A 16,450-nucleotide genomic window follows, 5' to 3' on the forward strand; every position below is an offset into this window, starting at 1 on the left:
ACTTCCTGAATGATGTCTTGATATATCCACATCATTTTCCTACCTCATGATGCCATCTATTTTGTGAAGTGCACCAGTTCCTCCTGCAGCAAAGCACCCCCACAACATGATGGTGTGTCCCCCCCCCCGGTGCTTCATGGTTGGGATGGTGTTCTTCGGCTTGCAAGCTTCCCCCTTTTTCCTCCAAACATAATGATGGTCATTATGGCCAAACAGTTCTATTTCTGTGTCATCAGACCAGAGGACATTTCTCCAAAAAGTATGATTTTTGTCCACATGTGCAGTTGCAAACCATAGTCTGGGTTTTTTATGGCGGATTTGGTGCAGTGCCTTCTTCCTTACTGAGCAGCCTTTCAGGTTATGTCGATATAGGACTCGTTTTACTGTGGATATAGATACTTTTGTACTTGTTTCCTCCAGCATCTTCAAAAGGTAATTTGCTGTTGTTCTGGGATTGATTTGCACTTTTTGCACAAAAGCGTCTCCTTCCTGAGCAGTATGACGGCTGCGTGGTGTTTAAACTTGCATACTATTGTTTGTACAGATGAACATGGTACCATCAGGCATTTGGAAATTGCTCCCAAGGATGAACCAGACTTGTGGAGGTCTATCATTGTTTTCTGAGGTATTGGCTGATTTATTTTGATTTTCCCATGATGTCAAGCAAAGATGCATTGAGTTGGAAGGTAGGTCTCAAAATACATCCACAGGTATACCTCAAATTGACTCAAATGATGTCAATTAGCCTATCAGAAGCTTCTAAAGCCTTGACATCATTTTCTGGAATTTCCCAAGCTGTTTAAAGGCACAGTCAACTTAGTGTATGTAAACTTCTGACCCACTGGAATTGTGATACCGTGAATTATAAGTGAAATAATCTGTCTGGAAACAATAGTTGGAAAAATGACTTGTCATGCACAATGTAGATGTCCTAACCGACTTGCCAAAACTATAATTTGTTAACAAGAAATGTGTGGAGTGGTTGAAAAACTAGTTTTAATGATTTCAACCTAAGTGTATGTAAACTTCTGACTTCAACTGTATGTGTGTGAGGGAGAGATAATGTGTGTGTGTGTGCATGTAACAGTATAGCTTCTGTCCCTCTCCTCACCTCTACCCGGGCTCGAACCAGGGAACCTCTGCACATATCGACAACAGCCACTCTGGAAGCGTCTTTACCCACCGCGCCACAAAAGCCGCAGCCCTTTCGGAGCTAGGGGAACAACTACTTCAGGTCTCAGAGCGAGTGACGTCACCAGATTGGAAACGCTATTAGCGCGCACCACCGCTAACTAAATAGCCATTTCACATCGGTTACATGCGCATGATCCTCTCTCCCAGCTATTTAAACAGCGCACAATGAGTGAATGAGAGGGGGAAAGAGGTGAGGAGGAGAGAACAGGCAACAATAGATCACGTTGTGGAACAGACAGGTAGATAGACGGGGACTGATTCCAGACAAGAGGAGTGATAGATATACATCAGCATATGGCGTGAGTGTGCCATCAGTCTCTACTCCAGACACTGGCCACAGAACAGAACAAACAGACACAAAGAGCAAAGGACCAATCGTAAACAGATAGTCGGACAACTCTCTATACGCTGTATACGCCGTATGCATTCTATCATGCACTGTGTTTTTTATTTCCACCTGTATTTAACGAGGTAGGCAAGTTGAGAACAAGTTCTCATTTACAATTGCGACCTGGCCAAGATAAAGCAAAGCAGTTCGACACATACAACGACACAGAGTTACACATGGAGTAAAACAAACATACAGTCAATAATACAGTATAAACAAGTCTATATACGATGTGAGCAAATGAGGTGAGATAAGGGAGGTAAAGGCAAAAAAAGGCCATGGTGGCAAAGTAAATACAATATAGCAAGTAAAACACTGGAATGGTATATTTGCAATGGAAGAATGTGCAAAGTAGAAATAAAAATAATGGGGTGCAAAGGAGCAAAATAAAGAGGTAATTGTTTGGGCTAAATTATAGGTGGGCTATGTACAGGTGCAGTAATCTGTAAGCTGCTCTGACAGTTGGTGCTTAAAGTTAGTGAGGGAGATAAGTGTTTCCAGTTTCAGAGATTTTTGTAGTTCGTTCCAGTCATTGGCAGCAGAGAACTGGAAGGAGAGGCGGCCAAAGGAATAATTGGTTTTGGGGGTGACTAGAGAGATATACCTGCTGGAGCGTGTGCTACAGGTGGGAGATGCTATGGTGACCAGCGAGCTGAGATAAGGGGGGACTTTACCGAGCAGGGTCTTGTAGATGACATGGAACCAGTGGGTTTGGCGACGAGTATGAAGCGAGGGCCAGCCAACGAGAGCGTACAGGTCACAATGGTGGGTAGTATATGGGGCTTTGGTGACAAAACAGATTGCACTGTGATAGACTGCATCAAATTTGTTGAGTAGGGTATTGGAGGCTATTTTGTAAATGACATCGCCAAAGTCGAGGATTGGTAGGATGGTCAGTTTTACAAGGGTATGTTTGGCAGCATGAGTGAAGGATGCTTTGTTGTGAAATAGGAAGCCAATTCTAGATTTATCTTTGGATTGGAGATGTTTGATATGGGTCTGGAAGGAGAGTTTACAGTCTAACCAGACACCTAAGTATTTGTAGTTGTCCACGTACGCTAAGTCAGAGCCGTGATGTTGGACAGGCAGGTAGGTGCAGGTAGGGATCGGTTGAAGAGCATGCATTTAGTTTTACTTGTATTTAAGAGCAATTGGAGGCCACAGAAGGAGAGTTGTATGGCATTGAAACTTACCTGGAGGGTTGTTAACACAGTGTCCAAAGAAGGGCCAGAAGTATACAGAATGATGTCGTCTGCGTAGAGGTGGATCAGAGACTCACCAGCAGCAAGAGCGACCTCATTGATGTATACAGAGAAGAGAGTCGGTCCAAGAATTGAACCCTGTGGCACTCCCATAGAGAATGCCAGAGGTCCGGACAGCAGACCCTCCGATTTGTTGGTAGTAGTTGGTGAACCAGGCGAGGCAATCATTTGAGAAACCAAGGCTGTCGAGTCTGCCGATGAGGATGTGGTGATTGACAGAGTCAAAAGCCTTGGCCAGATCAATGAATACGGCTGCACAGTAATGTTTCTTATCGATGGTGGTTAAGATATCTTTTAGGACCTTGAGCGTGGCTGAGGTGCACCCATGACCAGCTCTGAAACCAGATTGCATAGCAGAGAAGGTATGGTGAGATTTGAAATGGTCGGTAATCAGTTTGTTGACTTGGCTTTCGAAGGCATGGTAGGATAGATATAGGTCTGTAGCAGTTTGGGTTAAGAGTGTCCCCCCCTTTGAAGAGGTGGATGACCGCAGCTGCTTTCCAATCTTTGGGAATCTGAGACGACACGAAAGAGAGTTTGAACAGGCTAGTAATAGGGGTGGCAACAATTTCAGCAGATAATTTTAGAAAGAAAGGGTCCAGATTGTCTAGCCCGGCTGATTTGTAGGGGTCCAGATTTTGCAGCTCATTCAGAACATCAGCTGAACGGATTTGGGAGAAGGAGAAATGGGGAAGGCTTGGGCGAGTTGCTGTGGGGGGTGCAGTGCTGTTGACCGGGGTAGGAGTAGCCAGGTGGAAAGCATGGCCAGCCGTAGAAAAATGCTTATGGAAATTCTCAATTATGGTGGATTTATCAGTGGTGACAGTGTTTCCTATCTTCAGTGCAGTGGGCAGCTGGGAGGAGGTGTTCTTATTCTCCATGGACTTTACTGTGTCCCAGAAGTTTTTTTAGTTAGTGTTGCAGGAAACAAATTTCTGCTTGAAAAAGCTAGCCTTGGCTTTTCTAACTGCCTGTGTATAATGGTTTCTAGCTTCCCTGAACAGCTGCATATCACGGGGGCTGTTCGATGCTAATGCAGAACGCCATAGGATGTTTTTGTGTTGGTTAAGGGCAGTCAGGTCTGGGGAGAACCAAGGGCTATATCTGTTCCTGGTTCTAAATTTCTTGAATTGGGCATATTTATTTAAGATGGTTAGGAAGGCATTTAAAAAAAAACATATCCAGGCATCCTCTACTGACGGGATGATCCTTCCAGGATACCCCGGCCAGGTCGATTAGAAAGGCCTGCTCGCTGAAGTGTTTCAGGGAGCGTTTTACAGTGAAGAGTGGAGGTCGTTTGACCGCTGACCCATTACAGATGCAGGCAATGAGGCAGTGATCGCTGAGATTTTGGTTGAAGACAGCAGAGGTGTATTTAGAGGGCAAGTTGGTTAGGATGATATCTATGAGGGTAACCGTGTTTAAGGCTTTGGGGAGGTACCTGGTAGGTTCATTGATAATTTGTGTGAGATTGAGGGCATCACGTTTAGTTGTAGGATGGCTGGGGTGTTAAGCATGTTCCAGTTTAGGTCACCTAGCAGCACGAGCTCTGAAGATAGATGGGGGGCAATCAGTTCACATATGGTGTCCAGAGCACTGCTCGGGGCAGAGGGTGGTCTATAGCAGGCGGCAACGGTGAGAGACTTGTTTTTAGAGAGGTGGATTTTTAAAAGTAGAAGTTCAAATTGTTTAGGTACAGACCTGGATAGTAGGACAGAACTCTGCAGGCTATCTTTGCAGTAGATTGCAACACCGCCCCCTTTGGCAGTTCTATCTTATCTGAAAATGTTGTAGTTTGGAATTACATTTTCAGAATTTTTGGTGGTCTTCCTAAGCCAGGATTCAGACACAGCTAGAACATCCGGGTTGGCAGAGTGTGCTAAAGCAGTGAATAGAACAAACTTAGGGAGGAGGCTTCTAATGTTCACATGCATGAAACCAAGGCTATTACGGTTACAGAAGTCGTCAAAAGAGAGCGCCTGGGGAATAGGAGTAGAGCTAGGCACTGCAGGGCCTGGATTCACCTCTACATTGCCAGAGGAACAGAGGAGGAGTAGAATAAAATTAAAATAGCATCAAGGTATAATGTACAGACAAAGGTACGGTAGGATGTGAATACAGTGGAGGAAAACCTAGGTATTGAGTGATGAAGAGAGAGATATTGTCTCTAGAAACATCATTGAAACCAGGAGATGTCATTGCATGTGTGGGTGGTGGAACTAATAGGTTGGATAAGGTATAGTGAGCAGAACTAGAGGCTCTACAGTGAAATAAGCCAATAAACACTAACCAGAACAGCAATGGACAAGGCATATTGACATTAAGGAGAGGCATGGTTAGTCGAGTGATCAAAAGGGTCCAGTTAGTGGAGAGGTTGGTTGGGGGTCACAGCGATTTAGACAGCTAGCCAGGCCATCGGTAGCAAGCTAGCATAGGATGGAGGTCTGTTATTAGCCACCTCTTGCGTTCCGTCAGTAGATTAGTGGGGTTCCGTGTGGTAGAGGGGATTAATCCAAATCACACAACAACAACAAAAATAAAAACAATAGATATAGTTATAGAGGCCCAAGAAGAAAAAAAAAAATAATAATAATGAAAATAAATAAATAAATAGTCAGATTGTCTATTCAGATAGCAGCCGATAAGACAGCTAACGGTTAGCAGGCCTCAGATGGGCGTTCAGGTAACGTTGCGACGGAGGAGCCAGCCGGATAACTCCTTCGGGTAGATAACGTCGGCAGTCCAGTTGTGAAGGCCCGGTGGGGCTCCGCATAGGCAGTAAAACGGGTCCGGATAGGTGACTGCAGCCCAGGAGTTATTGATGGAACTCTTCAGCTGGCTAGCTCCGGAATAATTGATGTTTGCTCCGGAATCGACGAAAGCCGATAGTCACACGGATAGCAGCTAGCTAGCTGTGAGATCCAGGTATGAATGTCCAGAGTAAGCGGTTGAAATCCAGGGACATGGAGAGAAAAATTGGTCTGGTATGTTCCGTTCCGAGCCGCGCTGCGCCGTACAAAACTGGCAATAGATTTTCGAGCTAAAGGATAGCTGATGACCACAAACCGTCGTTAGCTGAATACTAACGATTTGCCAGTAAAGAAGCTAACTAGCTTCTGAACTAGCTTCTGAACTAGCTTCTGATTAGCTTCTGGATTAGCTTCTGGCTAGTTCCTGGCTAGCTTCTGGCTAGTTTCTGGCTAGCTTCTTGGAGTTTCTGGCTAGCTTCTTGGAGGATTACAGATTTGAGGTAAATAATACTTTTTTATAAATCTAAATTGGTGAGGCGGGTTGCAGGAGGGTGTTTTGAAGATGAGTTTATGGAAAATTAAAAAAATGTATGTTAAAAAAAGTTGTAAATATATATATATATATATACGGGACCCAAAAAGAAGAGGACAAAAGACGTCTGAACTGCTATGCCATCTTGGATAGGAATCCTTCTTCATCCAGGTGTTACTTACCATGCACATACGCTCAACCATACACACACAAAACACAAGCAACAACAACAAAAAAGTCAGAGAAGAGATGAGGAGAATATTGGGGAAAGAAAAGGAGATGGAAGAGGAGAGGGAGGAAAAGGACCAGAATGTGACACATTGTCATGCAGTCACACACACACACTCACACACTCTCTCACACACACACACACACACACACACACACACACACACACACACACACACACACACACACACACACACACACACACACACACCTCAGACCCTACCAGCCGTACACTGACTCAACTGGATTTAAACAGTGAGAAAGTGTGTGAACAGTGAGAAAGTGTCTTTCTTCTCCCTCGTTCTCTCCCTCCATCTCTCCCTCTTTTATTTCTCTCTGCACTCCCTTTGTTTTGTTTTCCTAACGCGTCTCTAAATCCATCTTAGCGGAGAAATGGTGCAGAACAAATCCGAACGGGGAGTTTCGGGATAAGAGAGCCGACGATATTGAAAATCGGAGGAGCGATGGGGTACGTCACAAATGGCACCTTATTCCCTATGTAGTACAGTGCTTTTGACCAGGGCCCATAGTGAATTGGGTGCCATTTGGGACAAAGTGCATTTGATTTGAAAAACAATGTGACATTCATATGATTTTTAAACTAAAGTGCTGACCAAAACCAAACTGTGAAGTTCCACATATTTTATATTCACATGGTCCTTTTCAGCCCGGCTCCAGCAATCAGGCCGGCTCAGTACAGCATGGTTTAGAATGGCTCGGTTCGGCTCAGCAGTGTGAATAGCCCTCAAGACATACAGTATACATGTTCTCTCACACACACACAAACTATACCTTTCCCACGCACGCACACACACACGCACGCACACGCACGCACACACACACACACACACACACACACACACACACACACACACACACACACACACACACACACACACACACACACACACACACACACACACACACACACACACACACACACACACAAATATTATGGTAGTACTCACATAGGGCATGGGAGCCAGTGAACAGCAAACAGAGCAACAGAGCGCAGAGGGGCAGCAGGGCCGGCAGAGAAAGGCAGGGTGGACCGCCGGCGGCCATCTTGTTCCAGGGGCGACTTTTTACCTGGCTGGAGAGCCGAGGCCCCACAAGAAGGAGGCTGGGGTCTTCACACAGGACGTCGTGGCACTCTGCAGGGAGGAGGAGAGGAAGAGAGGAGATGATAAGCTAGGATGTCGCCAATTGAGCATTCAAGCGTTTTAAAAGGGAGACTGCTTCAAAGCCTGAGGTGATGTCAAACACACACATCCCAGGCCACATACACCCATGAATCTTTACTTTTTTCAACAATGGACACATTCCAAACCTTTACCGCCTCTCTGTCAGTAAATGCACAGTGTTGAGCATAATTACCATACATGTTCCTATCAGCTGTGTTGCTAGCGAGACAACACAAGGCTCATATGCACGGACAGCATTTATGACAAGACACACACCACCGTCACATAGATTGAGAGTGGCAAGGAAGCAGGAAACCATCTCCAGAGCTGTTCTCCCCCTATCCTAATAAACTGCTTTTCACATCTCATAATTAGCTGGGGCATTTATCTCTCGATCTTGTCATTATTTGCTTATCGGCACATTGTGTAATTATGGGGGTACCCGCCGATATTTCAGACAGCGTGTCTTTGTTTTAGTCAAATTACCATTAATCCCTGCATGTGTCCCGAAGTGCACCCTTCGTAGTGCACTACTTTCAACGGGCGACTTACAGGCCCTGGTCAAAAGAAGTGCACTATAAGGGTAATAGGATGCCATTTGGCACGGATCCCCAGTGTGCGCACGGCGGTGGCGCCCAGCAAGTGGGCCCTCGTTGATATGTCTGCCACGTTTAATGCCCGAGCGCAGTTACACACTTTAATTAAAAGAGGAGGAATTAAGAGAACACGGAGGGGAAGAGAGAGGAGAGAGATGAGTGATTTTTCAGGATACATGACATGAATGGAGAGGAGTCTGAATACCTGGTATTATGAATACATGTGTGTGTGTGTTTGTGTTTGTGTGTGTGTGTGTATGTACACTGAGATGCTGTGCTTGGTAGACAAATGGGGCTTGGTAACAACTGCCATTTCGTAGCTGCGTTCCAGGTCACTGGCAGGTTCTAAAAGTTCCAGACTAGTTCTGAGGGGTTCTAAAATGTTTGGAGACATCAAAATAACCACTACCACTGGGTTGACCACCTCTTCCAATTACCCATTAGTGTAGTCATTCATGTGGTCAATCCTCGACTGCTGTGTGACCGCAAAACATTCACTGTCCATCAAATGCCATTAAAAATCCTCAGTGTTCCACTTCCAATGGGACAAGCCTAAGGTCTCTTTTCTTTTAGCCACGTGAACGTAGCCAGAGGGAGGATTGTTTTGCAACACACACCTCCAGTCAGACAGGCAGGCCGCAGCTATACTTGCAGTGTAACCCGGCACCCCAGACGCCACGCCACACCGCCTGCCAAGTCTTCACCCGCCTAGCCGCAGGGCCCATCCCTCCACACACACATACACACATGGAGATACCCACGCACATACCCACGCACACAGACAGACACACGAGCAAGCGGGCACACCCGCATACACACACACTTTGAGACTCATACACACACACACACACGTACACACAACGTAAGCACACACACACTCCGGGGAGGAGTCGAGTCGGCAGAGCTCCTTAGCTCCAACAATGGGCCCTTTGTGGTTCTCCGCGCCAAAGACTGGGGGCCCGTCAGAACCTGAGCTCATCGCTCAACACACACACACAGACACTCTCAGTACACGCTTCGAGCACTCTTCCTCCCTCTCCTCTTTCGTATTTGTGTTGAGAAACAGTCTTGTGTTGTTGTTTTTTCTTCAGGGCAGGTGATGTCAGTTAGAGATAGGGAGAGGTAATGAGAGGGGGGTGGGGGGGTATGGAAGTGTGGAGGGGGGTGGTTTGCTGTGTCAGGCTTATTGTTCTAGATATAAACGGTGGGGGTGGGGGGGCGTGGAGGAAACACACCGTGTTTCTGGATCTCTCCGGCAGGAGGCTAAGCCTCGTCTGTCTGAAGCCCATAGGAAGTAAACATTGTGTGGGGTAGTGATTTATTGCGCTCCCCCTGAGCTGGCTCTCTGCCTCCAGGCTCAGGTTACAATGCAAAATGGCCTATTGTTGTGGTGAAGTACCATCACCTGAGCATCCTGATCACATACACAGGCTCACACGAGAACGCATGTGCACACACGACGACGTACGCACACACACACACACACACACACACACACACACACACACACACACACACACACACACACACACACACACACACACACACACACACACACACACACACACACACACACACACACACACACACACACACAAACAGACACACAAACAGACACACACTTCAAGTGCGAGACGGATAATAGAGAGATAATATCTCAAAAACAACATAGACCAGCTATGTGTGTAGACTTGCAGCTGTCCATAGAGACACGAGAATCACACTCACACACTCATGGTCGGGTGGTTGAAGCACAGCAGCGCAGCACTTCCCTGACTACTAGCACCTCGCCGTGAGAAGAGGAGAGGAGGAGCTCTACTAAGAGTGGCCACGGCCTCCGCCATGGAGATGGAGGCGAGGTGAACAGTGCTTCACAGTCAAGTGATGCTCACACCCATCGATTGGTAAAACCTCGCCGCAAACGACTTCGTCGAAGGGCAGGCGGAGTGGAAACCGTCATTCGCTAGCTAGCGGCTAACGCTCACGTTTCACTTTGTTTCAGATTTGTCCTTGAGCAGCTCCAGGAAGGTTTTTCTTGTATTAGGACGGTATTGGCAACTCATTTCACAATCTATGCCTGTATTATGTTTTATTGGAGCGCAGATTGCTAGCTCGTTGACATAATTGGCCTACTATGAGCGCTAATCACTAACATTGCACTGACTTCAACTGTCCGATACGTATATGTTTTCACTGGCTACACAATAGCCTAACTCTGACATAGAAAGAGTCCAAATGGCCAGGCGTCTGAGAACCGTTAACATGCTAAATGCAAGATATCCAGGGTCCTGCATTATAATGCTTTATCTTGGCCAAGTCGCAGTTGTAAATGAGAACTTGTTCTCAACTGGCCTACCTGGTTAAATAAAGGTGAAATGAAATTACATTTAAAAAATGAATTATCAAGCTTTGTAACCATCTCCAGAAGGCTCTTGTCCCCGTTTTCCACGCTGACGGACTAGAATCTATGACATACAGTAATAATGAAATCCAGACACACACACATACACTCAACAGGTGATCAATACAGACCGCTACTCCCCACATATTTCAGATATGTATCTTTCTCCACTGGACCAAGTTTCACTCTCCCTGTCTCTCAATGCCTCTCATTCCCTCACACCACCTTGATGGTCGCTGTGTTTCTGGGGTTTCTCCCGCAGTCAGTAGCAATCAGGGATGCTCTCTCTGACATGCAAAGCCTCCTAATCCAGCACTTCACCATGCATTATTGATGCTAACATGTTGGACTCGGTCTGGAGACGAGAATTATGGGTAAAGACAAGAAGGGGAGTGACCAAGTCAAAGCCGGCAGGGAGAGAGCAGGAGCCAAAGCACAGTGTGGAAATACACTTACACTTACACTTAATGCACTTACACACACAAATGGAGATGCGCACGCACGCACACACACACACATACACACACGAACACACACATATACACACGCACGCACACACACACACACACACACACACACACACACACACACACACACACACACACACACACACACACACACACACACACACACACACACACACACACACACACACTGTGAAAAGATGTGAAATAACACTAATGAGAAAAAACAACATCTCTCCGCCCGAGGGGCCAGAAAAACATGTCTCTCCAAGACGAGCGGATCTTGCATCAGGTTACCGTGCACAGTACCCACATACACACACCCGCACACACACATGCACACACACTCAGCCTTAACCACCGATAACCAACTCAAGGGGAGACAGCTACTTTTGATGCGTACGGCTCTAAATAACACATTTCTTCGGCCTTTTGTCCTGAATAAAGTTCAATATTGGTGCTCGGTTTAGCTCCCCCGTGTAAAATGTTGTTCCAGCGCAGCATCCATATCATATCCATGAACCCTCCCCCCTTGCGCAACAGGATGCTAGCTTAGCTGGGCTGGTTCAAAGTGACACCGCCACGTGATTATGAAACAGCACAGGGGCTGTTGATCCTCCAGGGACTATTGCAGGCAGGGCAACAGGGTGGGGTGTGGGTGTGTGGTGCGCAGGACAACCACCCTTCTTAGACCGGGACAGTGCGGTCAAAGATAAGGGTAGCAGGGAGAGAGAGAGAAAGAAAGAATTGGGTAACAATGAGTGTGTATATGTTGTTCACTTGAGCAGAAGATGGACCTGCCATGATGGGGCTCTGAGATGGGTCTACACCAGCAACTCACTCTGTGGAGATAATGCTAGTGTGTGTGTGTGTGTGTGTGTGTGTGTGTGTGTTTGGTTGAGTGGTGGTGGCGTCTTGGGTGAGCTCACTGTATGGTCAGGACGGGGGTAGTAGTAGACCAGGAGCAGTGTGTGGGGGTCTGAGAAAAATACTTGATTGTGTGTTCAGACCTTTGAATGGGATAGACGAGAAGAACTCAAGAGTCGAGACTAGACTACCACATGAATGCCACTCTATCAAGGCAAACACTTGTATCCGGGGATAGACAACAACAGCTAATTCCCATTGTCATCCAGAGAAAGGGGCTATATAACCATTAAGTGAAGTGATGCAAATATACGCAATGAGGCACGGAGGAAGACTTTGTTGATTGGAACCAAACGGGACGTAATGTCAGACAGGGCCACTTAACAACACAGTATCGAGAGCTATATAGGTTCATCTAATGAATAGCACAAACTGATTTTGTCTGATTAAAAAACAAAAGGATGTCTATTAAATGATTTTTTTTTTAACAGTTCATAGGCTCTTCACAATAGACTGGAGACAAAATAACCAACTGAAGCTGGATTGATACTTTTTAAACTTCTCTGACTATAGGGATGATTCTCAGCAAGTGTAGTGGCTTCACTCTCTTATTAATTTTTTTACAGCCGTGCCTAAAGTCCAGTGTCCGCTCATCCCTATGTATGTTAACAATGAAAAGGTGTTGTAAAGAGTGCATACGACCGCTCACTCCAAACATCGCCTTTTGAGTGTGTGAGCCTTACGCGCCACCGCGCATTTAATTCCTAGCATTTAACTCAGGAGTCTTTATTTGATTCATGCAGACCATAGCATAGATCGTCTTTTGCTGTCGTAAAGCTAAAGGCTGCCGCAGACCCCCAAAAAAAAAATCTGTTTTGAAGACTAGAAACGCTACACTTCCACGTTGGTTTCGGCGTAATTCCATTGGAAGTGATGCGGGGAACAACGTAGACTCAACAAAGTGTGTGCCTAGTGAGTTATCAAAGCTCTCCTCTCTCTCTGTTACTCCTCTCTTTTTCTCCTCCTGTCGTAACTCAGTTGCTCTCCGTCCATCATTTTTGACTGACTACTTCCTCGTACTGTGCACTGGGCAGTGTTCATAAACACAGTGTACCCCTTCAAAACAGGCCAGTATTTGCATTCTGGTCATAGAGCAGATGCTCTTATCCAGAGCGACGTACGGTCAGTATCATAATAAGAAGCACAAGGATAGGTGTGTTTCATATGTGCCCGCGCACACATGTGTGTGGCTCAGCTAAAAATCCCATCAGGCTCATCCTCCTTCATCCCCCCCTCTGTTTTCCCTTTTCCCTCTCTCCCTCCCTCATAAGCATGCATACTTAAGAAGTGTGCTTTCATTGCCGATGTTAAGTGGAAATTCTATTAATGTGCATGGATCATTGTAAACGCCAGTGCCTGTGTTGTCTGTCTACCCCCTTCCTTCCCTCCCTCCCTCCTTCCTCACTGTCTCCTACTCCCCACATCCCCCATCCCTCCATCACAGCTAAACCTGCACATTAAGAAGGCCCTTCTCAGACTATTAACCCTTGATGCTCCACACACCACCCAGCGTCGCCAATTCCAGTACAGAGAGCAAAACAACCACGACGTGGATTGACTGAAATTGACATGATACCTTCGCAGAAATGTCTCCTACAAGCCCACTGTCTTGTTGTGTTTTAGTGCCGGCACTACAGCTATAGAGTTGTATTGGTTCGTATCCTTGTGCTGTGCTGTAGCGTCAGCCACTGGCTACAACGGGTGACCCATCTGCCGCACAGTAGCCATTGACAAGACACAGCCTCCATTGGAACCCTGGGTGGACGAAGGTCCTTCACGTATGTAGGGTGCTACAGACGGACTCTAGTGGCCTCATTAAAAGATACCCAATAACCTTGCCTGACAACAACCCTCTTTCTTGGAGGAGCTTTCCCATGAGCCTTTGCTCTTATGTCAGGTCTTTCCAAAGAAGTGGCATTCAGACGGCAGGGAGCGCTGGTTGACACCTCAGCACCACCGCCGAGCCAACCTCCAAACAGCTCCTGGGGCCTTGGGCTTTCATTGGGAGTTAGGGCTTTTCTGCTTTGATTTTGCCTGTTGCTACAGCCAGACGAAGGAGGTTCACTGTTGCTGAGACTATAAAAACACTTCCCTTCAGAGTGAAGGAGGACACAAAATGGCTGACAGTTGCTCGTAGTTCCAAATGTTTAAACCTGGATTTTGATATGCCAGCAGGTGGATAGAAGACTAATTTCTTTCATACCGGGCTTTGCTTATAAATGACTAAAAACGCAGATGTCACGTTCTGACCTTAGTTCTGTTATTATATCTTTGTTTTAGTATGGTCAGGGCGTGAGTTGGGTGGGCAGTCTATGTTGGTTTTTCTATGTTTGTTTTTGAGTTCGGTCTAGTATGGTTCTCAATCAGAGGCAGCTGTCAATTGTTGTCCCTGATTGAGAATCATACTTAGGTAGCCTGGGTTTCACTTTTGGGTTGTGGGTGTTTGTCTTCCGTGTTAGTACCACATGGGGACTGTTTCCTTCATTTCACGTTTATTGTTTTGTATTTCGTAGTGTTCAGTTTATGTATTCAAATAAACATTATGGACACTTACCACGCTGAAACTTGGTCCTCCGATCCTTCTCGCTACTCCTCCTCAGAAGAGGAGGACGAGGTTCGTTACAGCAGGCATATATGACACGGAGTTGTTATATTGCTGAGTAAAGTGGTAGAACTGCTTTTGCTGCCCTCTTAACTTAACCTCAGTGAGGTTGAGCACACGAGAGTGACAGCGTGGAATTGGGCAGAGCTGACCCCTAAATCTAGGCATTATTACTGCCCACTTTGTCTACGACAGAGGGCACACTATCTGTCTCTATGACTGACCCTGCTATGACAGGCTGGTTTGGCAGCAGAGAGAGGGAGAGGGAGGAGAGGAAATAGAGAGAGAGGGGGGGATAGGGAGAGAGAGAGATAGGGAGATGGATAGGGAGAGAGAGAGGGTGAGACACCGACACCAAGAAAAAATCCTTACTTCGCCTGTTCTGCTTTCTCCTCACCAGTCTCCCTACCCTACAAGCATCACAAAGGGCAGAGGTCACCGTCCAGCTCTTACAAGCATCACCTGGGCGGGCAGCAGAACGAGGAAGATCACATTATAGATGGGTAGCATTTAATTACGACACACTGCAGCGGTCTTGGCAGGAGGCAGGGGGTACAGAGACACATTAGTCCTTAACAAAAGGGGTAACGTCAAGCACTGGCAACCTGCCAAGACTGACAGACAGACATCAGAATGACTCTCAAAGTGATAGCCGCCCAGAGAGAAAACGAGACTTAGAGGGCAACAGGACTGTTAGCGATGGAGGTGGAGATGGAGGGAAGGAGATGGAAGGAGAGAAGGAAGACACAACGAGATTATGGTAAGCAGGTGAGACAGAGGGGAAATTGTCCTGAGAGAGAAACTAGAAAGAGTCTCACACAGGGGTTGCGCCCCCCATCTGTGTGCTCCAAAGTTCCCTAGGGGGCTCACGGGACCTTCCTTGATTTGAGGGGTAAAAAAAAAATGTCAGTAACGACACAGAAATCCGTGATGCTTTAGGCTAGAAAGAATCGGTAAAATGCCAGAGAACGACACTACGCTGATTGGGGATATCTTTGTCTCTATGACATTCAAAAGCTGAGCTACAACATTCTAAAGTCGACAAGTCAAAGAAATTGGACTTTGCTTGGGAAGTAATCTTTTACAATGTGTGGCTGTCGCTATCAAAGGATCTATTCACTTTTTGTAAAAGAGGGATATCGGGTCCATTATTATTATTATCATCATCATGAAATAGCCTGCCTAAAAGATGTCATGAGTTTTGTTAATTAAGTTAAGGATCCAACCCTTTTCTTCAATTTTCGGCTAAAATGACATACTCAAATCTAACTGCCTGTAGCTCAGGACCTGAAGCAAGAATATGCATATTCTTGATTCCACTTGAAAGGAAACACTTTGAAGTTTGTGGAAATGTAAAAGGAATGTAGGAGAATATAACACATTAGATCTGGTAAAAGATAATACAAACCAAAAACATGCTTTTTTTTTGTTCCATCATGTTTCAAATGCAAGAGAAAGATCATAATGTAATTATTCCAGCCAAGGCGCAATTTAGATTTTGGCCACTAGATGGCAGCAGTGTACGTGCAACGTTTTAGACTAATCAAATGAACCATTGCATATCTGTTCAAAATGTTGTATCGAGACTGACCAAATGTGCCTATTTGGATTATTAATACATTGTTAAGTTCATAATGGTGCACTCTCCTCATGAAATTCTTTCACTGTAATGCAGTTAGATTAACAATGATGTAAGCTTCCAGCCCATTTCAGACATGTCTATGTCCTGGGATTTTTTTGTTTGTTACTTCCAACCTCATGCTAATCACATTAGCCTACATTAGCTAAATCGTGCCGCAGGGTGGGACCCGATCACATAGAGGTTAAACTATGTAGAACTGAAGGAAATGAGCTTCAAAACAACTACATTTTTGTAGGTCCCTCATATTAAACCAAATCAAGCAGATTTCATATGTGAAAAA

The 16,450-nt window shown here is 45.8% G+C and overlaps 1 protein-coding gene across 1 annotated transcript in view; it reads right to left on the bottom strand.

Annotated features, from left to right (window-relative positions):
* Window positions 1-16,450, bottom strand: part of LOC135512544 (receptor-type tyrosine-protein phosphatase S-like) — a 215,147-nt gene that overhangs the window by 154,004 nt on the left and 44,693 nt on the right. Inside the window, 1 exon segment of the mRNA XM_064934680.1 lies at window positions 7,323-7,508. Coding sequence (XP_064790752.1) covers window positions 7,323-7,419 — 97 coding nt within the window. The 5' untranslated portion in view covers window positions 7,420-7,508.

Source organism: Oncorhynchus masou, chromosome 24 (assembly GCF_036934945.1).
Source record: "Oncorhynchus masou masou isolate Uvic2021 chromosome 24, UVic_Omas_1.1, whole genome shotgun sequence".
NCBI lineage: Eukaryota > Metazoa > Chordata > Actinopteri > Salmoniformes > Salmonidae > Oncorhynchus > Oncorhynchus masou.